The sequence below is a fragment of the Schistocerca cancellata genome, chromosome 4 (assembly GCF_023864275.1).
Source record: "Schistocerca cancellata isolate TAMUIC-IGC-003103 chromosome 4, iqSchCanc2.1, whole genome shotgun sequence".
Lineage (NCBI taxonomy): Eukaryota > Metazoa > Arthropoda > Insecta > Orthoptera > Acrididae > Schistocerca > Schistocerca cancellata.
The window spans coordinates 55,528,283-55,554,314 of record NC_064629.1 but is presented as its reverse complement, the minus strand read 5'-3'; the positions used below and the strand labels follow the sequence as shown (position 1 = coordinate 55,554,314).

The 26,032-nt window shown below is 39.8% G+C and overlaps 1 protein-coding gene across 1 annotated transcript in view; it reads right to left on the bottom strand.

Moving 5' to 3' along the window:
- LOC126183224 (uncharacterized) overlaps positions 1-26,032 on the bottom strand; it is a 679,892-nt gene that overhangs the window by 126,723 nt on the left and 527,137 nt on the right. The window contains exon 18 of the mRNA XM_049925008.1: positions 13,752-13,952. Coding sequence (XP_049780965.1) covers positions 13,752-13,952 — 201 coding nt within the window. The remainder of the gene's footprint in view (positions 1-13,751; positions 13,953-26,032) is intronic.

Sequence of the window (26,032 nt, the reverse complement as noted above, 5' to 3'; positions counted from 1 at the left end):
AGTGGTCCATAAAATTACCGCCCAGTATCCTTGAAATCGATTTTTTGTAGAATCTTAGAACAAATTTTGAGCTCAAACATAATGAGGTAACTTGAACTGAATGACCTCTTCAATACCAACCAGCATGGATTCAGAAAACAGTGATCATGAGAAACCCAACTTGCAGTTTTCTCACATGACATGCTGAAAGCTTTGGATCAAGGCAGTCAGATAGATGCAGTATTTCTTGATTTCCAGAAAGCATTTGACTCAGTGAGACACCTACACTTACTATCAAAAGTATGATCATATGGGATATCAAGTGTAATATATGACTAGATTGAGGATTATTTAATAGCGAGGGCATAGCATGTTATCTTGGATGGAGACTCATCGTCGTATGTAGAAGTATGTTAGGACCCTTGCTCTTCATGTTGTATATTAATGTATTAATGACCTAGCAGACAATACTAATAGTAACCTCAGACTTTTTGCAGAAAATGCAGTTATTTGTAATGAAGAATTATCTGAAAGAAGCTGCATAAATATTCAGTCAGATCTTGATAAGATTTCAAAGTGGTGCAAAGATTGCCAACTTGCTTTAAATGTTCAGAAATGTAAAATTCTGTACTTCCCAAGATGAAAAAAGGTTGTATCCTAAGACTATAATATCAATGAGTCAGTATTGGACTTGTTCAAGTTGTACAAGTACCTGGGTGTAACACTTTGTAAGGATATGAAATAAGATGATCACATATGCTTAGTCATAGGTAAAGCAGGTGATAGCCTTCAGTTTATTTGTAGATTTGTAATCAGTCTACATAGGAGACTGTCTACAAATCACTCATGTGACCAGTTCTAGAATACCTCTCAGGTGTGTGAGACCCATACAAAATAGCACTAACAGGGGATATTAAACATATACAGAGAAGGGCAGCTCAAATGGTCACAAATTTCTTTGATCTATGGGAGAGTCTCACAGACGTACTGAATAAACTAAACTGGAAGACTCTTGAAGATAGACATACGCCATGCCAAGAATGCGTATTAACAAAATTTCAAGAACCAGCTTTGCGTAATGACTCTAGGAATATACTACAATCCCTTGCATATCACTCATGAGGATAAGATTAGAATAATTATGTCATGCACAGAGGCATTCAAACAATCATTCTTCCTGTGCTCCATACATAAATGGAATGGGAAGAAATCACAATAACTGGTACAATGAGATATACTCTCTGCCATGCAACTCATGGTGGTTTGCAGAGTATAGATGTAGATAGATGCAAATCCTGCTGGAAAAGTGTGTTTACGTGAAATTTTTTCATCCTCCTGTAATTTAATTGAAAAGTACTGCAATGAAATTACATTATGGAATGATAAGTATCCCTTGTATTTATACTGTAGTGCTGGGTAGATTAAAAAAGTAGCTTTTCATAATCATCAGATGACTAATGGAGTTTCCTAACCTTCACTGATTATTACTATATTATAATTTATTAGTTTATATGTGCTTTTTTGTCTCTTGTTTTCACTATTTTTTTATGGTGGAGCTGAAAGAATTTAAACATCAGAGATTTGCCATACAGAATATTTGTATGTACCATAAGTATTCATCTTCAGGGCAACAACAGAATACCCAGTCAGTAAGGCAGATGACAAGACCAGTTAATGTATGTATAAACCTGCATCCAGTGTCATAATTTATGAGGCATCTACACTGTGTGGAGGGAATAGGTATGAACCATTGTAAGGTATATGATTATACTTGTTTATCACCTCCGCAATTGTTAAACAGTCTGCTGTGAAAGAAATTAAGTCACTGGCAGAAAGATGCAAGCTCAGGGCATTCTGCTGTGATCAATTGGCATATAATGGGTCTATGTTGTGTGAAGGGTGCAGAGGTGTTGACACTGTTCATCCACTGTTGAGCAATTCTTTTACAGGTAGAAATTTAGTCTGGGTTTCAGTCTCACATAGTGGCAGTTTAGCATCAAGGATCAGTGATGTATAGATAGTCTCAGCAGATCCCTGAACTGTCTGCCTATCTGTGCTGTTGCAGTAAACCTTGATAATTCTCTTATGAATAATGTGATAGCCTAGTGATGTCATTCATATGCAAACATCAGTGGCTATGTTAATGACAAATTGCACTGACTGGGTGGTGCTACATAGAATCCCAGAACTATGTTCAGATTGGAGAACCTGTTGTATTTCAGGTTCTCTATGTCTTAAGCATACTGGAAGTTGAAAAGCTCTTCAGCATCAGAACTTTTCACTTGTATTGACAAAGTATCAGCAGCAGTTGTACTGTAATCATAATGAGTGGTTGGTACTTGTCATCCTTCAAGTATTTGTTGACTGAATGACAGTTTTGCTTAAGTATAACTTATTCCAGACATTATTTGCAGTGATTCATGTTGGTTGTTCCATGTTTCAATAACAACTGATTGTTCTTCTGTGTTGGCAGAAGCTGGAATCGGGCTAACACTAGTATACATTCACCAGTTTCATTTTCAATGGTTTTTTGAGCTCACTTTTTTGGTCATTGAGTATGGTTTTTGACCTAGTAGTCTTTCTTGATTTGGAACCTTTTGTTATTTACAGGTTCCTTAGTCACCCTGTGAATGTTCACACATTTTGCAGTCAATGCTGTGTTGTTGTCTTTCATTTGTGTGCCTCTCTTTACAGGATAGTGCCAGTGACAGCAGTCTCAAGAAAAACATTTTCTAAGACCATAATTATAAACAATCTGTGTTGCCTACTCTTAATATTCAGAGTATAACCACTGGAGATTCTCCAAAAACGTGAATGATCTCTGGTAAATGAGCTATTTTGATGCCAGTAAACTTAAGTGTTAAAGTGAAAAGTTTATATTAATCTCTCTGGTGTGTACTATATCTATGTCTTTGGTTGGTGTCATAAAATAAAATACATGTGTCTTATTATAGCAACTACATCATGCATATGCTTTATGTTGTGCCCCTTAGTTCTTTCTTGAAGTTTCTGCAATAGGTTATGGGCCCAGTACATGATTCAAGAAAGGAATTGGGTACTGCAATTTTACATTTCAGGGTGCCAGAAACACATTAGTGTGTGTTGTGTGCTATACACAGTTTGTATTGTATATATGTGAACAATTTCTGCACATTTCTCTTGTGGAATTTTTGTGGTTGTAAATCTGAACTGTTTTATGGGAATACAATGGATTTTCATGGCATAGAGAAGCTGTGTGGGGCTGAAAATTGGACTATTTGGAAGTTTGCAGTATTAAATTTATCACGTGTGTCAGACGGTGCATACGAAGTGTGTGTTGGTGATGTGGAAAAACTGGTGGCTTTGCCAGTGGATGCAACATTGGCACAAAAAGATGTGTTTAATGCTCCGCTAAAAACATGGGACAAAGCTGATCGTGCAGGGAGTCAGATTATTGTTAGAACTGTAGAAGCAAAAGTCATGGCGTTGTTGGTTGCATGTGAGAGTGCATGAGATATGTGGGACAAGGTACATGCTGTGTTTGAACAGAAAACAAAGCAAGCTGCACATTCTGTTCAGTCAGAATTCTTCAATTTTTACATGAGTTCAGGCGATGTCATGGTGACACATCTCACTCGTTTTGAAAACTTCGTTCTTCAAATGTAGCAACTCAATGTGAAACCCTTGTGAATCATCATTAATGGTGTGACTACTTGACACACTACCTGACAGTTATGAAAATCTGCAACAGTCATGGTTGGCAAAATCTGAAGATCAACAAAAACTAAAACATGCACGTGTTAACTTCTGGTGACAGTCGTTGTGCTTGTTGGAGGGAGAAACAAGACAAGGTAGTTGCTCTTTTCACTACCAAAGCAAACATTAAAAAGCAGATGGCACCATTATGAGGAATGTTGTTTCATCAAACAAATATTGAAAGCCCACAAACAAAAAGAAGCTCAAATGTTTCAGTTGTGGTGGATTTGGCCACATTAAAAAAATATGTCCAAATGTGAAACACAAACAAAAAATCATCCACAACCAAAATTAAAGTGATTTGCCTGACCAGACTTTCATTGGTGAAGTAATAAGTGCAGAATTGGATGAGGACTCATGGATTGCTGATTGTGGAGCGACGAATCACATGGCTAAGAAAATTGAGAAGTATACATCATTTACTAAGTTTGCAACACCACTGCAGATATGCATGGGTGATGATTCAACTATGAATGCACTAGGAAAAGGGACTAATTATTTTGAAGCTTTTGTTGATGGAAAATGGAAGTTGTGCCATATGGATAATGTTTTGTATACTCCAGAAGGGTGAAGAACTCTCTTTTCTGTATCAGCTGCTATGAACAAGCGATTAGACTTTTATTCATCAAAAGACAAGTGTGAGTTCCTAAACAATGGCATTGTAAAAGTGTGTGCCATACATAGTGGCAACTTATTGAAGATGTTGATTCAAGTGACAAAACAAATTCAGCCTTGTGATCCTGAGGTAAATCTTGTGTCAAAGGACACTCTGCAAATTTGGTATGAACACTTGGGTCATCAAAACAAACATCATGTCCAACAATTCTTGAAGCAGCATTTTGTTGAAGTTGAAGACTTTGGCAAAGAATTTTGTGAGCAATGTGTTAATGGGAAGTAGCATTGCAGCAGTTTTCACTTATGACAGCAGCATGCCACACAGCCTGGAGATGTGATTCATGCTGATCTGTGTGGATCTATGGAGTGTAAATCACTGGGAGGAGCAGAATATTTTCTTTGCTTCTCTTGTGACTTTTCAAGATTACACATGATATATTTTCTCAAGGAGAAGTCTGAGACTGCAGAGAAGATTGCAGAAATGGTGAGCAATGTGAAGAATTTTTGTGGTCAACGACCAAAAGCATTTCAATGTGACGGTGGACAAGAATTTGATAATACTGAAGTTAAATATTTGATGAAATTAAATGGCATACAACTCATCACACAAATCCTTATACTCCAGAGCAGAATGTATGTGCTGAGCACACTAACAAAACAGTTGTGGAACTAGCTCGAACCATGTTGCTAGCTCAGAGCCTGCCAAAGTTTTTGTGGGCAGAAGCAGTAAACACAGCTGCTTATGTTTTAAACAGAACTGGTACAAGTTGTGTGCATGGCGAAACACCTTATGAGGTATTCACTGGAAAGACGATACAGCTAAATAAAATTCATGTTTTTGGGGTGAAGTGTTTTGTTCATATTATGAAGGAAAAGTGCAAGAAAAGGGATCCAAAAGGAAAACCAGGAATCTTTGTTGGTTATTCTGATGGCATTTATGGCTTTCGAGTGTGGATTGAATCAGAAAAACAGATTATTTGGAGTAAGGATGTTGTTTTTGAACCTGAGAAAACTGGTAGGACAATGGTGTAACTCACAAGTGAAACAGGCAGTGAAGAATTGAAGAATCATGAAGATGCAAGTGTGTTTAAAGAACCTACAAAAGGAAATTCTAGTGAAAGAGAATTGAGAAATAGGCAACAACTGAAGAAACGAGAGCACCTTATTGAAATTATGCTGGCTGAAATAAATGAGCCAAAGAATTATACAGAGGCTATTAATTCTGTAGACCATGAACACTGGAGAAGAGCAATGGAGGAAGAAATAATTTCATTGAAATAAAATGCTATGTGGACTTTGGAACCTCTGCCACCAGACTGTAAGCCTATCACAAACCATTGGGTTTATAGAATTAAGTGTAAGACTGATGGTAAAATTGATCACTATAAAGCAAGACTAGTGGTTCGTGGATTTTGTCAACAAAAAGGTATTGACTATAATGAAACGTTCAGTCCTGTTGCTAGATACGATACAGTTAGAGCAGTTGTGAGTGTTTCTGCTAGTGAGCAACTTCAGTTGGCACAGGTTGATGTAAAATCAGCTTTTTTGAATGGCTTCATAAAAGAAGAGATACATATGGAGCAGCCTGAGGGATTTAGTGATGGAACTGATTGGGTATGCAAACTTCATAAAAGTTTATACGGACAAAAAAAAATCTCCAAGGTGCTGGAACCAACAGTTCAAGGACTTCCTAATAAATCTTGGGCTTGTGGAAAGTAAGGCAGATCTGTGTTTGTTCTATCAAGAAAACTGCAATGACAAGTTGATGGTAGTTTTGTATGTTGATGATGGATTAATATCTGCAAGTAAGAAGAAGGATATTGAAGTTTTCCTAAAGGAAATTCAAGATGAGTTTAAAATTACTGTTGAGCTAGTAGAATATTTCTTAAATATTAATATTGTATGTCATGATAATGGATCAATAGAGATTAATCAAGAAATTTATGCTAAAGATCTTCTTCGATGGTTTAACACGACACAGGCAAATCCTGTGTCAGCTCCAATTGAGCAGTATCTGCAGACAAATGAGTTAACCAGTGATAAAACAACTAATGCTCCATATTGAGAAGCAGTTGGCTGTCTTACGTATTTAGCTGTTGGTACAAGGTCTAATATAGCATTTTCAGTGAGATATGTGTCAAAATTTTTAGAGAATCCCTGAGAAAATCACTGATCCGTGGTAAAAAGAATCCTAAAGTATATAAAAGGTTCAATGTCATTGGGTATAAAATATGATGCTAGCCATGCAAACAGAACACTGGAGATATATACTGATGCTGATGATACCAGTGATCCAGCAACCTGATGCTCAGTTAGTGGAATGGTTGCAAGATTTTGTGGAGGAGCAGTTACCTGAGCTAGTAAGCGGTAAAATTGCATATCACTGTCAACAACAGAGTCAGAGTATGTGGCTGCCAGTGAAGGGGCAAGAGAAGGAATATGGCTATCTAAGCTCTATGAAGAGATTTCACCACTGGAGAGTGTTCCTGTTCTTCTTGTTGATAACGCAAGTGCTATTAAGCTGGCCAAAAATTCTGAATTTTACAAGAGGTCAAAGCATATTGATGTTCACATGCACTACATCCGTGAGAAGATTCATGAAGGCCACCTAGCCATTGAGAATGTACCAGGCAATCAGCAAGCTGTAGATATTCTCACCAAACCATTGCCACATCTCCAGCTATATTTAAGATCATTAATTGGAATGTGTTAAGTACTGCATTTAGCAAGGTAAACATTTGGGGGAAGTGCTGAAGTGAAATGTTCATATTAATCTCCCTGCTGTGTACTATATCTGTGTCCTTGTTTGGTGTCATAAAATAAAATACATGTGTCCTGTTATAGCAACTATGTTGTGCATGTGGTTTATGTTGTGCCCTTTAGTTCTTTTTTGAAGTTTCTGCAATATTAAGACAGAAAAGTGGAAATAATTGTGACAGCTATTGATTTATGATGTTTAGTCTACAGTTGTTGCATCAAAACACAAAGGTTCTTTCATGCAGAAATTGCAACTAAGCTCATCTTTTACGTTGTGGCTTATCTGTCCTAGCCACCACTGGGGCAATAAGGAGAGACAAATACTGGAGCTCATTGTTAACTCTTGAGGTAACAGTGTCACCTGTAAAGTAAAAGCTGCCTTGGTTCACAGTTCCTCTCTCACTGAAGGTCAGATTTTTATCTGTTCTGTAAGAGAGCTACAAGTAGCCAGACTGAAAATCAATAAGGAAAATTTCTCCAGCAAAAGTTGTCTCACAACTTCTAGTATTCCATAGTGTAAGGGTGAAAACTTGTGATACTTGATAAAACCTCTTTCCACCTCTGCTGACAGTTTTTATCTTTGTGAACACACAATTTGAGTTATGAAATACCAAATTTCCATATTACTTCAGTATGACACAGGACAGCAAGGAAACAAAGACCATTTTGAAGTAAAAATGAGTAATGACTTATTTATTCATGTCAATATTGCAGTGCTTGTGTTACAAATACTTTAAGTCTTATTAAAATAAACATTCGTTGTAAGTTCATTGTGAGTTCATTGTGGTAAGTTGTAATTCATTTGTATTAGTACAGTGGATATTTTACTAGAATTCTGAACACAACAGTAAACATAAAAGAGAAATTAATCATCAACAATATATTCTCTCACATTATCTAAAACAGAAACAGTCTGAGAATGCTCAGGTAGTTCACTGATTCTACACCTGTAGACTCTACTGCTTCTGAGCTAAAGATGTCATCAAGCCAGATTTGAAATGCATATTGGTCCAAAGAGGAATTTTCTTGATGGTTGTTTGATAAAGAGCAGAAATGCTAAACATGTGAGGGAACAGGATTAGAATAATAAGTGCATTACGGTTGACTACCCAAACAAACGCCTGGTTTATTTTGATTGTGACATAAGCAGAGTGAGTTAATGTGTAGTTGCAACACTTGATGCAGTTTTGTTGATTATTTTCCTTACACTGTGACCAAAAGATGTCTCAGTTGTTGGCAACAAATGCCAGCTGTGATGGGCACTCCTCTTGGTAGAAGTTTCTAGTGCACAACACCATTTTTGAGCCACCAGATGTAAATTATTATGTTTATGCTGCCCTATGCTCAAGCATATGTCTTTCATTAGAAGTCAGTCATTAATTTCTTCTTAAGATGTTAATGTTAATGCATCATAGCTCATCACCAGTAACAATATTTCTTTGGAATGCTCAATGAATGAACTGGTGATGTTCAGGCAAAATGCTCAATAGGTACCTGTTTGATTTTTTGCTTTGAATTAGAGCATTCAATACTCATACACCTGACTTATGAACATTGTCAACTGAAGGAAAATGTCACATAGATGTTAAATGGCTGTGGTTCATCACATGTGTCAGACTTTGTAAATGTGGAAAATCATTCATTCAGAACAATCTTTCTTGAAACAAGAAAATTCTCTCCAAACATTAGTCCTTTTTCCACATGCAACTCTATTTTAAAATGAGTGAAGAAATTTTATAAGTTTCAAGTATGCAAAATCTGATGAGGAAACAACAAGACAAATACTAGAACTTTAATTAGAAAATGACATTTGACAAATACACCCATAGTGCCATGCAACATTCACCTCATCAGACTGTGCCTGACATCAGGCAGCTTGTGACATGCAGCTGGTGGCTGGTGTACATGGTAGGATGAGGAAACTCTGGAGCATAAATTGTACTCACCTTCATGCAGCCATGAGCTGTTTCGTGGAATCATTTTTGGAAGCTTTTGCTATTACTGATGGGTTATAAAGTGAAGTGAATCATCTTTGAGGTTCCATCAGACTGTTACCTATAGCAGGCAGCTGCAATGCAGTTTAAAAAATAAAGCTATGGGTGGACTTGAATTTGCAACTGTGTGTCTACACTGTGCGATGTTTACCACTCAGCCACAAGCAGATACCTCTTTTAAAGGTCAACATTCCCTCCAGGCACTTCTGCATTCTACAATGTTACTAGATTGTGCATAAGGCTGGATTTAAAATTTTGAAAGTCAAACAGTTTTATTGGTGCCTCAAGTGAATGACTTGACTTGGTCTCTGTGCTGACTGACCAGCAGCCAGATATTATGTCTAAGGCTGATCAATGGAGTTAGAATATAGCTGCGTTAATCAAGAGTTTCAATGCAGCATTTTTTATACTTAGATGTCTTACATTGCATGGGTCTAAAGATGAAGGTACCAACCAGTTTCCATGATTTTAATGCGTACTGCCTTTTGGAATTATCTTGTAAGGTGTTGCAGTAAAATTAGTTAATATACTAATTCAGAAAATGTGATAAATGAGATTTTTGAATAAAGTAGATAAATGGACCTCTTGCAAAGGCCTATTCAAAAATGTGGAATTCTGACTCTTCACAATAAATTATCCCTTGCATGCCAAAGAAGGGGTGGGGGTACTCTGTTCCCACCTTTTGAAAATATCATAATCTAGTCTGGTACTTCATATTTTTAAATTTTTGAAAAACATATTGTTTTTAATGATTTCTTATATCAGGTTCTGTAACTGTTTTAAGCTTTTCTTGTGAATGTGACTTTTTTGCAACAAATGTCATATTCAAATTTTCAGGTTCAGGACTCTTTCTTATACATCCATATAACTTTAGAATGAATGTTGTGAATGAGAATCCGCAACAAAAATGAAATTTGTATTTTTTTTTTAAATTTTATGGTGGTAATAAAGTACCCCTCCACTCAGTGTACACATTAATGCACTGGTATTACTAAGATTGTGCTATAAGATATTTTCAGGTTCTGTACCTTACTTATACATCAGTACCTATTTGAAAAGTATGTTGTTAATAAAGTTGAAACACATCCCTTAATTCTATTTGTAGCTGATAATAAAAATCAGTTTCAGATAAACTATAAAGCATAAACCACAATACAAGAAACAAAAATAAGGTATGTCAGTTGTCTCCATTATGTGTCGCTTAGGTTATTTTTACAATCAATTACACGGCTGCTAGTGGTACACCATTCCTCGAAACACACTGGACAGTCCTCAGTGACAGACCTACAGATCAGACAGCTTCGTCCACAGCATGGTGGTAGGCGTGTCCAAAAATGATAGCTTCTTTCTAAAATTCTTTCATATCAGCATGTCAACTCAACTTACTGCACTAATTCAATATATCAAACTGGCATATGCACACAAGTTCACTGCCATGACTTTGTCCTTGGTGGAGGGACAAATAACTACCTAGTAATGGTTCTACTCTGGCTACAGCACTCCAGAGGCATCAGTGCATTCTTTTAAGTGGTGACAACAATTTCTTTGTAAATTTCATGTATCTTTCATAGTGTATAATCCATGGATATATATTGCCCAGTCACATTAATATATAACCTTGAATAACTACCTTTTGCAGTGCAGATTGCTGCAAGACATGCAGGAAGAAAGTCAACAGAGTTCTGAAAGAGATGTGGAGCCATGGCAACTCCAGTGCCATGGCCATTTGCAATAGGTTTCTCAGTTGAGGATCCATGTTGCAAACAGCCTGATTAAAGTGGTCCCACAAATTCTTGAATGGAATTAAATCTGAGGAGTTTGGTGGCAGAGGAGTACAGTAAACTGATCCTCATGCTCGAGCTGTGTCACACATTGTATTCTCCTGCGGATAGATGCCATCACGCCATTGAAAAACACACTGTGTGTGGGGGTGGACGTGGTCCCCACAGATAGTTGCATACTTGTGATGATCCACTGTGCCATTAAGAATGATGAGATCATCCAGAAAATGCCATGAAAACATTCCCCAGACCCTAATGCACCCCCCCTCCAACCTAGACCCTTCTGATAATTGCTGCAGGGTGTTTGCCATATGATGGAGAATAAAATGTGATTCATGTGGAAAGGCCACCTGTTGGCACTCAGTAGGCATCCAGTTGGGGTATTCATCACTGATGAAAAGCAGTCAGCACGGGTTAATGAACTGGGTAGGTGCTCGTTGAGGAGACCTGTGTTACTGTTGGTAGCCCCTTGGTTCATCCAAGTTCTCAGTTGCTCAATAGTTGAATGTCTATTTGCTTGTACTCATCTGTGCAACCATTGTTCACCACTGAAATCTACCACCTGTGGTGCCATTTTGCCACGAATAGTATACTTTAACCAAGGCGACATGTCGACAGTTTACAGACTTAGCTGTTTTGGAAATGCTTCCACCCTTGGCCTGAAAGCCAATGATCTTGCCCTTTTGGACATCAGCTAAATCACTCTGTTTCCCCATTACAACAATGACTGCACTGTGTTTTTTTTTCTTTCTTTTTTTCTTTTTTTTTCTTTTTTCTTTTTTTTTCCCACTGTAAATGATGACAGCCAAACAGTTGCAACTGTTTGGCTGTTATCATTTACTATGTTGATTTTCAACAGTTGCTGCTTCAGCCATGTTTAAAATTTCGAAACTGCACTGTTTTTTGCATCCCCCAACATACTTTATGTACCCACCACTTCTAGTCCTGCCACCTGCCTTCTGTGTATGGTTCTTGCTTCTTTACGTCAAACAGATGTGGTTGTCACATTAATGTGACTGGACTGTGTATGAGTATTTCATTTAATTAACACAGTTTATTGTAAAGCATTAAATGTGCCTTATTAGCAGTATTCTATTCTGTATATACCATAAATATCATTTGAAACATGACATATCACTTCATTCTTATTAATAATTGGCCTTTCCCATGTCTCATATACCCCTGTACAGAAAAAAATGGAGAGAATAAAGAAATTTAAAAAATAAAATCATACATATGAATGAAGATGTATAATTCAGTGTAGTTGTAAAACTAATGTATTTTCAAAAGGAGATGAGAAGTGTTCAAGTTAAATGTGAACAATAATAAAATTGTTTTGATATAGAAAGTTCTGGCAGAATGTAAGTAATTTAGGAGTGAAGGTAATAACTCACTGAATAGAGAAAGTGTTGTCAACAGGCACACAGAAAAGGACAAAGCTTTGCTAGTTTCTGGATAAATCCTTTTCTGAGTTAGAGTACACTTACATATACATATACCTATGCTCACACACACATACATATGCACACGCACAAACCCATACATCTATATTGTGCTGGCTGAGTAGACAGTACCAGGACTGCAGTTAGGGACACAGACTGGGGTGAGGGGCTGTGCTGGGTGGAGTTTGTAAGGGGAGAAATGAGGCATGGAGTGGGAGGAGGGGATGGGCAAAGGTAACTGACAGCTTGGAGGGAGGCAGCAGTTGTATGAGATAGGAATACAGGAGGGAGAGGCAACAGTTGTATGCCACAAGAGTATAACACATGGACACTAGAGTTGGTGAGTTAATGCAAAAATGGTTCAAATGGTTCTGAGCACTATGGGACTTAACATTTGAGGTCATCAGTACCCTAGAACTTAGAACTACTTAAACCTGACTAACCTAAGGACATCACACACACCCATGCCCGAAGCAGAATTCAAACCTACGACTGTAGCAGTTGCGCGGTTCCAGACCGAAGCGCATAGAACCGCTCAGCCACACTGGCCGGCAGAGTTAATGCAGTGCACAGTGATGGTGAAATGATGGAGGAGTTGATTTAGAGGGGATGACAGAACAAAGAAAGGGGAAACTGTTGGTAACAGCGTGTGGTTGCAAGGGGTTTGTGGAGAGTGAGACCTGGATGATTATGGGAACAAAGGATGCTGCAATCATAACCCCTGCCTGTGTAGTTCAGAATAGCTGGTCCTGGGGGAAGGATCCAGATGGCATGGGTTGTGAAGCAGCCATTGAAAGTGAGTATATTGTGCTCAGCTGCATGTTCTGCCACAGTTTTATGGTAGCAATTCAGTCAAATGGACAGTTGGTTTATGGTCATACCACATAAAAGTCTGTACAGATATTGCAACAGAGCTGGTATATGACAAGGCTGCTTTAACAGGTAGCCCTGCCTCTGATGTAATAGGATAAGTCTGTGATAGTACTGGATTGGGACATGCAATCCTATCCCATCAGAGGCAGGGCCACCTATGAAAGCAGCTATGCCATATACCAACTCTGCTGCAATTTCTGCACAGCATTTTATGAGGGCATACCCACAATCCAACTGGCCATGTGTGTGTGAATTGTACATGTATGAACGTGTGTGTTTTATTTTTCTAAATGTCAAGAAGGACATTGTCTGATGACTTAGTCTACTTTTAAATGTATTCAGATGTGCTTGTCTGCTGTGCAATGCCTCCTGTATGTGGTGAGTAACAGTCTATCCCATTTCATTGTTATTACTCCATCCTAGATTTTTCATTGTTAGAGTTTAATGTTAAATTCGAGACACTATCTTTTGAAGAGGTCCCTGTATGAAGCACATTGACTCTTACTGTTTGAGAACTGGATTTAAATTTAGGATTAAATTACTTTATTTGAATATACAGTTACTTTATTGGTTACCTTTTCATCTCTTCTGTTGTTTACCATGTCCATCACTTGACTTCTAATTTCAATTTTGTCTGTACCATGGTTTTCTCCAGTGCTAAAAGAAAATTTGATTGCAGTTCCAAAGGTGAGATTGCTATTACTTCCTACTCGGAAGTAATGTGTTTCTAACATAGTCACTGGATTGTTGATGTGTCCTTGGCCAAACAGTTCAAGCTACAAAAAGAAGTGTCTGCATTATTAATTTTAATAGTGAGATTTTTCTGACATAATTATGCCAGTATGATGATTGCACAAGTGAATACAGCTTAAAGCAAGATTAAAGTTTTATGTTTTAACTGAACAACAATTATATCATCAGAGATTTAGCAAATATATTTTGTGCATGTAGCAGAGGTTATAAATATATCATAAAAAGGAAGAATAGTTCTCAGCATACAAGAAAGATAAATATGGACTGCACCAAGTCAAAGCCATTAGCACTTTATCTTTTCTCATCTCTGAAAATTGTTTACCAAATCACTTATCAGCAACCAAAAGAAGAAAGATTATGAATTAATATCCCATAAACATGGTGGTCACTGGAGATGGACCATAAAGTCAGTTAGAACAGGGATAGGGGTAGAAAAGTAGCTGTATATTTCTTTAAGGGTACCATTCTAATAATCACTTGAAGTGATTTTGGAAAACCAGAACAAACTTAAACTTGTTTGTATGATCAGATGGAAATCTGATCCCCTTGCATCCAGAATACGAATTGAATCAACAGTGTTTGTTATTTGTAAATTTCCATTTTTTTATTACTTTATGTTCTTTTTTCACATAATGAAGGTAACTTATCTACAGTGAAGAATCTCAGTTATAACAGATGAACCAGACAGAGGTTAGGGACATTTATAATGTTGTAATACTGAGAAGTATGGATATACATCAGACGGAACTAAAGTCAGAAAAATTCATATTGGTACACTTAAGGTTCTACAACAAGAAAATGCTCTACAGAAAATTATATTGATTTAAAGTGAGAGACATGTGGAGGTATAAATAAAACAATGAGGAAATATAATTTTTGCAGTAATGAACGATAGTCACATGACTACTATCCAAATATGCATAGTTTTTTATTTTAAATATATTGTGCTTTTCTTTTGAATACTGTGTGCCTAAACAATGATTTCAACTTCAAACAAAAATAATAATGAGTTACCAGTAGAGAATCATGTAGGAAATTTTAAAGACTTAATAATGATGACTTCCAGGGTTGAATATAAATTTACGAGCTTCTGAAAAACACATCCAGAATTTTCGCCATTAAACCATCAAGTCTGTAAATATAAAAAGATAAATAAGTAAGATTTTCATGGAGAGGAAGAACAGATGGCTGTATAACAGTAAATAATACTGGATAAATAATTTGCAGTTAATTAGTTTGTGGCATCTTTGGCACAGAGCTCCCTTCTCTTTGATTCTGATCTCATTTAACTGCTTTGTTCTTTGACTCACTTGACACACAACTTGTGTACTGCCACGTTTTGTTCTTCTTGCTCCGAGTCTAATAAATGCATCTACGATATTTAAGGTGTGTTACTACCAATCAGTATTACATGATAACCACATCATCATTGTATGATTGCAAGTTATTTTGTACTTATCTCCATCATTAATGGACTTCATGTGATAGCCCATATTGTCTTCGGAACAATGGATCTACCAGTGTCTTTCGATGCTAGTGCCTCACATCCTATTAACTGTGCTTGTGAACATGAGTGGTCAAGTTTACCTAATGTGTGTTTGGTTAAAAGTGAACAATTATCTACACCTGGCCACTTAACCTTAACTGGCCCAACATGGCCACCGTCAAGTGCAACAGCTCAACAATGTCACATCGTGGACAGTGCACGCCATCTAATGACATCATGGACAATCACCCGGTTAAAGATGTCTCGGTCTACCCCTGAACTACGCACTCTCCTTCAGTTTGGTTTGATGTGCTGACAAAGTTCCAGAACTGTGATTGAAACATTCCTATGCATGGGGTTGCACTTTCTTATATGCACAGTGTCACTTACTTATGCTATCATTCGTGACCTACACCACCTGTCACGGACAACTCCTCCATCACTGTCACTTGGTGCACCTGCACCTTTGGTTCCAAGCCCTGCCGGGCAGAGGCCAGCATGCTCTCCTTGGCACCTCAGCTGACAGTCAGTATCTGCCACCTAGTGGCCTACAGGAGGTACTGCCTGTGGCCTCCCGACAGCAGCTGACCTCGCCTGAACAGCAGCCCGAGCAGCTCCCACCCCCAATGCAGCCAGCTACAGCCCCCCCTCTCTCCACACTGCCTCGCCTCCCAGCCTACCCACTGTGCTGGTACCATGCTACTTACAGGGATGCCACATACAACTGTCACATGCCTTGCGCCTACCCAAACGATTCCGCCGGGCACGTTTAGGCGCCACGTCCCACCACGTTCCTTCACAGCGCCTATGTTCCAATGCTGCACCACTCACTTCAGCAGTGTGATGCCTCCACTCCACTGAATTGTCATCAGGCACTTGATTTCTCTTGGACACCGGCGCCGATGTCAGTGTTATCCTGCCCAAGCACGCTGGCAACATACTTTCAGCTGCTAACCTCACTTTGATCGCTGCAAATCATTCTCCTATTGTGGTCCTTGGCTCCATCAAGATGCCGCGTTGCCTATCTCCAGTCAACATCTTCCCTTGGACTTTCCATGTCACCAACTTGGATGAACATGTGATCAGATTGTACATTCTACACCATTACACACTTTCATCAGACCTGCAGGCCGCTGCGCTCCGCCACGCATCTGGTTCTACTGTTCTGTGCTCAAACGAGTTCAGCATGACTTCACTCGTCACCTCCTTGGCTCACTTTCCACGTGTGCATCTCTGCTCGATCGCATTACACCACACCCAGAATGATGCATTACGCAACCACATTGCCTCTGATTCCGCTGAATTGTCATACACATCGCCTATCTGCAGAACCACAATGAGGTGACCCAGCACATGCCTCTACCGTGTCTTCTTACCAATCTGCTATCATTTTCTCACTGCCATGGACAAATATATAAGATGCAGCTCCATGCTCTGCTCCTGTACCACATCTTCCATCACTGACTTCAACCGACGCACTGCCTACGCCTCCCCGGTTCAGCAAGGTTAGTGAACTGACATTGCCTGCGGATCCCTTCCTGACCCCTCTTGCCAACCTCCCTTCATGAGTATTGGCCATCAGTAATGACACTTGTCACAGGATTCACACTACAGACAGCCCACCTGTACATTATAAGGCCAGTGCCTTAACGCTTCCAAACTTCTGTGCACCAAGGAAATCATTCAGGATCTGTTGGCTTCAGGTGTGCTCCACCCCTCTGATAGCAACTCGTCTTCGCCTATTCACCTTGTTCCTAAAAAGGATGGCACCTTACATATGTGCGGGGACTACAGGCCCCTTAATGTTTGCACCATTATTGATAACTACCCCATTCCTCACATCCAGGACTTCACACAATTACTACATGGTTCTAAGTTTTTCTCTGTTTTAAATTGTTCCAAGATGTACCATCAAATACCTATGCATCCGCTGGATATTCAGAAGACAGCCATCATCACGCCCTTCGGCCTATTTGAATACTGTTACATGCCTTATGGATTGAAAAATCCTGTGCAGATGTGGCAGCGGTTCATTGATCCCATTTTGCTACCTCTGCCATTTGCTTATGCTCACTTAGATGATATACTCATCTTTTGCTCCTCTGGTGAGGAATATCAAGTTCACCTCGATGCAGTCTGTTTGGCCCTCACTGCCAATGGTGTGTTGATCAACCATGTTAAATCTCAACTCTGTTCCACATCTGTTATGGTCCTAGGCCATACTGTCTCTGTCAAAGGCCTCTGACCAACGAGTTCTCGTGTCGAAACCGTACTTGATCTCCCTCTTTCTGAAGAGCCGTGAAGTCATATTTGTTGTGTCACTGTTTTTACTCTGTAAATGAATATTTAGAACAGTAATCTTGCTGTTTGTGTTAAATTGAAAACATTGAGCAATATAATACATTAGGATACTATAGGCCTATATTAATATATGTTAACAATGTTAAATGATATTTTCCATCTGCAACACACTGTGTACCATCAGATCACATGAAATAAATAACTAAATAAATAAATAGATTACGCTCAGCTCTGTCGTTTCCTGGGTATCGCAAACTTTTACTCCTGCCATATTCCTCAGGCTGCCTCTGTCCAATTGGCCCTCATGGATGCCATCTCCAGCAAAAACACCACTGGGAAAGGGAAGTTGGACTGTACCAAACCTATGCTCAGTGCACTTGGCAACATTAAAAATGAACTCGCCAAAGTTGTTACACTTGCCCACCCTGACCCTGAGGCCCGTGTTTTGATCATGACTGCTGCCAGTGACTCAGCTGTGGGTGCTGTTTTACAACAGCACACCGCAGACTCAACCCAACTGCTCCGCTTCTTTTCCAAGAAACAGTAAGAGCCAGTGTAAGAGGTCAGCTTTTGATCATGAGCTTCTCACTGTGTACGAGGTGATTAAACACTTCTGTAGTGACCTTGCATGATCTACTCAGATTACAAGCCTCTCGTGGATGTTATTCAGAACCTGACTAAGGACCTTCTGCCGAGGCGTTTCCACCATATGGACTACATCTGTCAGCACTCTTCCGATGCATGCTATATCCACAGCATGGAGAATGTTGTGGCAGACTACCTATCCTGCTTCTGTGTGCTAACCGCACCACTGAACTTGGAAGAGCCCGCCCGACTTCAGGCTGAAGATGACGATATACAGTGATTAATTTCAGACAACGAGTCTTTGCTCTCTGCCCAACTCCACATCATACACGAGTTGACGAGCCCGATGCTTTGCGACATCTCTATGGGCACACCCCATCCCCTGGTCCCTACTGCTCTTTGGCATGGGATCTTTACTCCTTTTCCCAGTGTAGCCCACTTGGGAACATAAACCATGATGAGGCTGGTTACAGAGCACTTTGTCTGGTCCAGCGTGAAGCATAGCTGTCACACTTGGACCTGTGGGTGTGTACCTCGCCAGCGTAGCAATGTCGGCAGGCATGCTCAACCTCCATTAGGCAAGTTTGATGTTTCGAGAGGACACCTTTGGCACATCCACATCAATATCGTTGGTCCCCACCCCCCTTCTGAGGGGTACAGATACACCTTATCAATCTTCAACCCTGTAACCAGCTGGGTCGAGGTGGTCCCTCTTACCAATATCATGGCTGAAACCATTGCTCATTCTTTCATATCTGAGTGGGTCACATGATTTGGCTGTCCTCTTTCCCTCAGAACTGACCAGGGGTGACAGTTCGAGTCTGTCCTCTCTCCACAACTGTGTGAACTTTATGCTGTTGCTAAATTCCACACCATGGCCTACCACCCGCAGGTGAATGGCCTGACTGCATGGTGGCACCGTAACCTCAAGACCACGCTTATGTGCAACAGTGGCTTATGGGGCTTGGGTCCTTCTGGGCATCTGCTCAGCACATAAAGAACACTTGAATGCATTGCTCGCTGAGATTCTATACAATGAACCCCTCCTACTTCCAGCAGAGTTTGTGGAGGACTCACCATTGGCCGATACTATAGATCTTCTCTCTCTGGTTGAACGGGTTCATGCACACATCGCATGCCTCCGCCCCTCCCTGCCACGCCCTCATTCCACCCCATCTGTGTTCGTCCACAAGGACCTTGCATCTTGTGAATTTGTGGTGCTGTGTGATGTCTCCGTGTGACCGGCCTTGCAACCACCTTATTCGGGCTCTCACCAAGTGTTACATTGAGGTATGAACACATTCGTAATTCATCTACATGGACGACCACCGACCGTGTCTGATAATCACCTGAAACTAGCGTGGTCACTCTCCGACCTGCCTTCTGACACTTCTGATCTGCCTTCCGTCACTGCCACTCTGCCTCCTTATGCTTCTGTCCTGCCTCTGACTGACGTCTCTCTGACTATGCAGCAGTTGGTGGCATGCGACTCTTGCAGTGCAGTTTTTTCTCACACTGGCCACCATCTACAACTGCCGCGCTGGCACGATGGCTACAATTTCAAGTGATGAAGCTTCCCTCTGCTGTGCTGTGCACTACTGGGGTGGGGTGGGGGGGTGGGGGGTGGCAGTGAGGGGGGGGGGGGCTCTATGGTGTCTCTGGTGGAGAGCGTCCTATCTTTGACCCTGATCTCTTTGAACTACTTTGTTCTTTGACTCACTCAGTGTGCAACTTGTGCACTGCCATGTTTTGTTATTCTTAAAAATGCATTTATGATATTTAAAGTGTGTCATTACCAATCAGCATTATGTGATAACCACAAGTTAAAAAACTAAAAATTGTATCAAAATGGGGATTATGTATAGCTGAATTAAAAAAAAAATATCAAACAGTTTCTACACCATTAAAAATGTTTTAGTTATCAGAGGTGATATGAATTTGTTCACCAACATTAACGTCTTTGATTATTTTGAAGTAGTCCATAACATCTCTTCAAAAGTATTAGCAAAATGAGGGGGAACCAACTTGTCTTTTTTTCCCCAACTTCAGAAGGTTGCTATGCTGCTACATTACAAGACCAACCACTTAACAAAATGCACACTCCTCATCAATATGCTAGTACACATATAGTGCTGGCTCATCATTACGTACAGTGTCACTATTTCTAACATGATTACAGTAGAAGCTTGGCTATCTGACCGTCAATTCACCAACTCCTCAGGTTATCCTACCATGTGTCCAATTATCCATCTGTGCTCCATGCCAAACAGCATGCCAGTGTTATTACTCAATTTTATCCCTTCCACAAGTGTCCATCTGAGTCATGCTCCTCAAGAATCCTGAGTTGTCATTAAGAAGTGTAAGGGACTCCAAAAGACTAAAAATGGCTACAAATCAGAAAAGGAAATGTGTTGTGTGCACGATAAAACAGAAACTAAGTGTTCTGTAGAGGGTTGACAAATGTGAGTCAGTTACTAAATTAGCCTCTGAAATGGGTGTTGGAATACCAACCATTAAAGAATGGAAAAAGAACTTGAAAGGTTTGAAGCTTTTTTGTTAACTGTAGATGGTGAAATTCTTTAAAAACTACAAAATCGTTGAAAAAAATCAAAACTTTAGCTCTTGGATGGTGCTGTGTGGGTTTAGTTTTGTCAGGAAAGGTGTAAGGAGACCTCATTATCAGGCCCTACAATGAAAGAAGAAGCTATTCAATTGCACCCAAAACTGGGTGGTGAGAAAGGTATAGTCCTAGCATGTGAAGGTTGGCTTCACGAGTGGAAAAATTGTCATGATGTTAGGCAAGTTGCTATTTCAGGTGAAAATCTTTGCAATGATGATGTTGCAACTAAGGAGTTTATTGAAAATTTTGAAAAAATGGTGTTATAAAATAAACTAGTAGCAAATCAGTTACACAACATTGATGGAACTGGGATGAACTATGAAATGCTCCTTCAAAAACCCTTGCCTCAGAGAACAAACTGTAAAGTCACAAGACTAGCAAAGGACAGGATGACCATTGCAACATGCAGCAACCCAAGTGCTGACCAAAATTGCTATTGTTTGTAATCACCAAATCTAAGAAACCAAGAGCCCACAAGAAACAAACACTTTGGCACTTCTTGTTGATTAAAAAGCTAAAAAAAGTGCTAGGATGAATGATAATTTGTTTAAAGATTGGTGTTTTGATGCATTTGTTCCAGCCGTTAAAAAATACTTAAAATAAAAAAGACCTACCAACCTGTGAATCTTTATTACTAGCCAACACCCCAAGCCAATCCTCAGAGTCTGAACTTCAACAAGGTGACATGAAGGTTATGTCTCCACACCCTCACATGACTTCAGTAATCAAACAAATGGACCAGGGTGTTATTAAGTGGTTAAAACAACATTACAAGAGGAAATGCATCAGTGCTTTGTCAAAGAAAATGGCACAGGCTTGTGATCTTTTTGATGCAATGAAAAGCCTATCTGTTCTTTTAGAACAGACAGAATTTATACAGTCATTCAAGAACTTAAGGAAACTGCTCTAACCAAGAGCAAGATCTTCCAGAACATAATGAGTCAGATGATGCAGCTCCAGTTGCTGATTTGCAAACTCTTTGGAATGATATCCAGCACCCTGATGTAAAGGAATGGGTAGCAGAAAGTGATGGTGCTGCTTAACTTGAAAATGATCGGATCTTTGCTCCTGTTTTGCAACAGTATAGTGTCAAGCAAGAGGAGCCAGATGATGAAGTATAGGAAGAAGCCAAAAAAGATCAGCCACTCTGCAGCAAAGGATGCATTTGAGACTGCCCTCAGATGTTTGGAACAAGACCAAACTGCTACTGCTATGGATATATTGTGGCAAAGAAGTGGTATGATGCAGCTGCAAAGGCAAGGTTTAAGCAATTAAAAGAAAAAGAGACATTTTACAATTTTCAAAATAAATTATCAGTTTATAAAATTTTCTGTTTTCCCTTCTCTTGGTTAGAAATGCAATTATTTATTTAATTTTTATTAATTAGATTGTTTTGAGCTCTGTAAATGATATGTTTCATTCTCCTCTGGTTATCCAACCCTTTTAGCATTCCAACCACTGACCAGTCCCAAAATAGGTGGTTAATCGAGGTTCTACCATGTATCCTTATATAGCTGCAGATTTGGTTGCACAATGATTGTGATGATGGTCACACAATCAGGAGGAGTGACATCCAGATGTCCATCCAGTCATCCAGATTTAGGTTTTCCACAGTTTATCTACACCATTTTAGGCAAATACTAGGATAGTTCTTGGAAGTCTCTTTGGGCTTGCTGCTGGAGTCTAAAATCAACTCCAGTCAATATTTCAGCAATCCAACTGTCCACCATCTTCAGGAGAACACTGCTTCTGCTGACGAGTCCTGCTGAGAACTGACACCACGCTGCAAATCGGCATCCTATGTAGGCCCCTGTACTGTACATGGCGCACGCACTGCCCATCACCATTGCTGCCCTCCAAGAGTGGGCAGGTGGTGCTACACTTATCAGAACACCAGCAGCAATGATATATTGCACTCAGATGTGGGATAGTACAGGATTCGACGTCCTGCTAAGAGGAAACCCATTGTCTCTATTAATTAAATAATCTGCCCGACTAATTTCAATTGCCTCTTTATAGACAGTGTTCCAAAAACTGGAAGTGTTGGCAACTATCACTGTTTCGTCAAATTTCATACTGTGTTCCTCATTTAAACAGTGTTCTGCTAATGCTGATTTTTCCAGCTGTTGTAGCCTCGTATGACGGTGATGCTCCGCACACAGTTCATGACAGGTGTGTGGAACATCGCTGTCATACGAGGCTGACAGACATGACTGAGAGGACCAGCCTGACTCACAGAATTTCAATGAAGCTCACAATCTACATTATTGCCCACAGTAATGATCATTGTCTCATTGCTTCTGAAATGAGTAGAAGGCTTGAACCAGAGCCTTCAAAAGCCCTATGAAAAGTTAGGCAGTGATTTCCTAGACTTGCACCATAGGTGTGAGAGCTGTGGTGTCCCACTAAATGCATCAGGTGTGCACTATACAACAGAGGGTGCTACTCAGGTAGCTGACTGTGTGTGGGGTGCACATAAGGTATTCTTCAGATTAAATGATACCTCAAAGTAATAATGTAAGTTTAAAAGAAATTCCTCCTACCTCAATCCCAAATAAAACTAGTGATCCACTGCCGAAGCATTTGCAACAAAGATCTAGAACAACAGATAACATTGTACCATATTTCACATGAAATTTCTGGACTGATATGTTGTGACTGATGTCTAAAACTTTCTCCTAACATTTCACCTCTGACTGTGGGAGACATCTTCAGAGGTAAAGTGGGAAACTGAAACCAGAACTCAAGGGAACACCAAATAAATAGGCAGTGTAGAAGCCACCACAGTCCATCACATGACATCAGCTATGAGATTATCTCTGGTAATGCCATTGCATGACATCAGCTATGAGATTATCTCTAACAATGCGAACATTCTCAACTGAAATTAATGCTGGCATTACCAGAGATGATCTCGTAGCCAACATCATGTGATAGACTGTGGTGCCCTTCACACTGCCTAAATATTTGGCACTCCCTTGAGTTCTGGTTTCAGTTTACTGGTTTACCTCTGAAGATGTCTCCCGCAGTCAAAGATGAAATGTTAGGAGAAAGTTTTATACATCAACCGTGGCCTATCAGCATGGAAGTTTCACATGAAGTCCATACCAGCTGTGAGAGCCTACACTGTGTGATCATTATATCATATGTTAGGTTTTCTTCCCATTCTAATCACATGTGGCATGTGGGAAGAATGACTGGTTAAATGTCTCTGTACATCCTGTAGCCTAATCTTGGCTTTATATTCCATACATGAGCAATACATTAGGACTGAAGGATATTTCTAGATTCTTTGATTAATGCTAGTTTTTGATCTATGGTAAGCAGACATTTGTGCAGTAACTGGCAACTGTGTTCAAGAGTCTGTCAGTTCAGGTTTTTCAGCATTTCTGTGGCATTCTACTATGCGTCAAACGAAAATGCGACCTTTCGTGCTACCTTTATCATACGTTCAGCATCTCCTGTAAATCTTATTTTGTATGAGTCCCACACACTTGAGTAAGATTTGAAGATGGGACATAGAAGTGTTTTACCACCAGTCTCCTTTCTAGGCTAACAGTAATTTACCAGTAGCCTGTCAATGAACCAAAGCCCGTTACCTGCCTTGCCTATGATTGGCCCTGTGTAATCATTCTTTTTAATATCCATACAGATTTTTATGCCCAGAAATTTATATGGATTGACGTATTACAACTGTGACTAATTGATATTGCAGTCATAGAATAATACTTTTCTGCATTTTGTGAACTGCACAATTTTACATTTTTGTACTTTTAAAGGAAGATATTAATCTTTGCTCCTCTTTGAATAGGACTGGATATTTGTGCAGCTCTATTTCAGATAATACTCCATTACAGGTTCCTACATCATCTGCAAAAAAGACAGAGGTTACTGTGAATATTATCTTTCAGGTCATTAATATAGAACATGAGCAGCAAGTGCCACAGTACATTTCCCTGGTGCATGCCTGAGGTTTTTTCTACTTCCTTCAGTGACAGGCTTTGCCCTGTCTGTCAAGAGATTCTCAGTCTAGTCACAAATTTTGTTTGATACAGCATATGATTGTACTTTTCATAATAACCATTGGTAAGTTATTGACTTAAGTGTTTAATGCATTGTTGGAAGGTGTGGATAAGCAGCTCTCCTCTGGAGCTGGGTGGAGGAGTGGGCAACGAATGACACAGATCAATTTATATGGGACTTTATTGTCAACCTTCATCAGATGTAGTTCAGCATACCTGAAACAGATAGACTGTGGACAGTGGGAGATGATCCTCAGTCCTGAATGCATTGGTACGGACATACTGACATAGGTGTTCCTGCAGAGGGTACCGGGCAGCTCTGCTACTACTGCATGGTGGCAGATGATGGCAACAGGAGGTGACAGGAGGTGCAGCAGCAAGATGGAGTCCCAACGTGAGGGCTGGGCAGTCTGGCATAGTTAATGGTTTGTGGCTCAGTGGAGCCAGTGCCATAGATGTGGCAACAACTGCCACAGGCTCTGGATCATTGGATGGCCCATATGTGTCAAACAATGATGGGCTGGACCTATGGATTTAAATACTGATTCCCTATGCTGATGGTTATGGAAAAGCTGTGTTTTGGAGTTGCACTGAATCATGCGGAGCAGGGACAATCTCTGAGGCATGGCGTAACCAGCAGTAGGTCAGTCAAACTGCTGACATCCCATCCTCCCCCTCCCCTGGTTGCTGTACAGGTCCACTGATTGCATAAGTAGCACATCTGCTGACATTGCAATGTTAGCAGGCATGTTGGCCAATGGACTTTGGCCTGGTTCCAATTCTGGGCAGCTTTCCAGGGTACTAGTTTCTGAGCCAGTACATTTCCTGTCTTTTTTGGATTAATGCAATCCTCCAGCCTGTTTTGTTGGTCTGACTAAAATAGACACTTAAGCATCTATCATTGTTTCTACATTTCCTGTGCCCTGACTGAACATGGAGTGACCCACCTCTTGTGTAAATTTCACTTTTGAATGTTCCTTTTTATCCTTTAATTTTACATTGTGTACAGGATCTCTCTCTGGCAATGTTTACACACTAAGTCTCTCTATCCCTAGTTTTATTTCCACTACTTTGATTCACTCACCATGT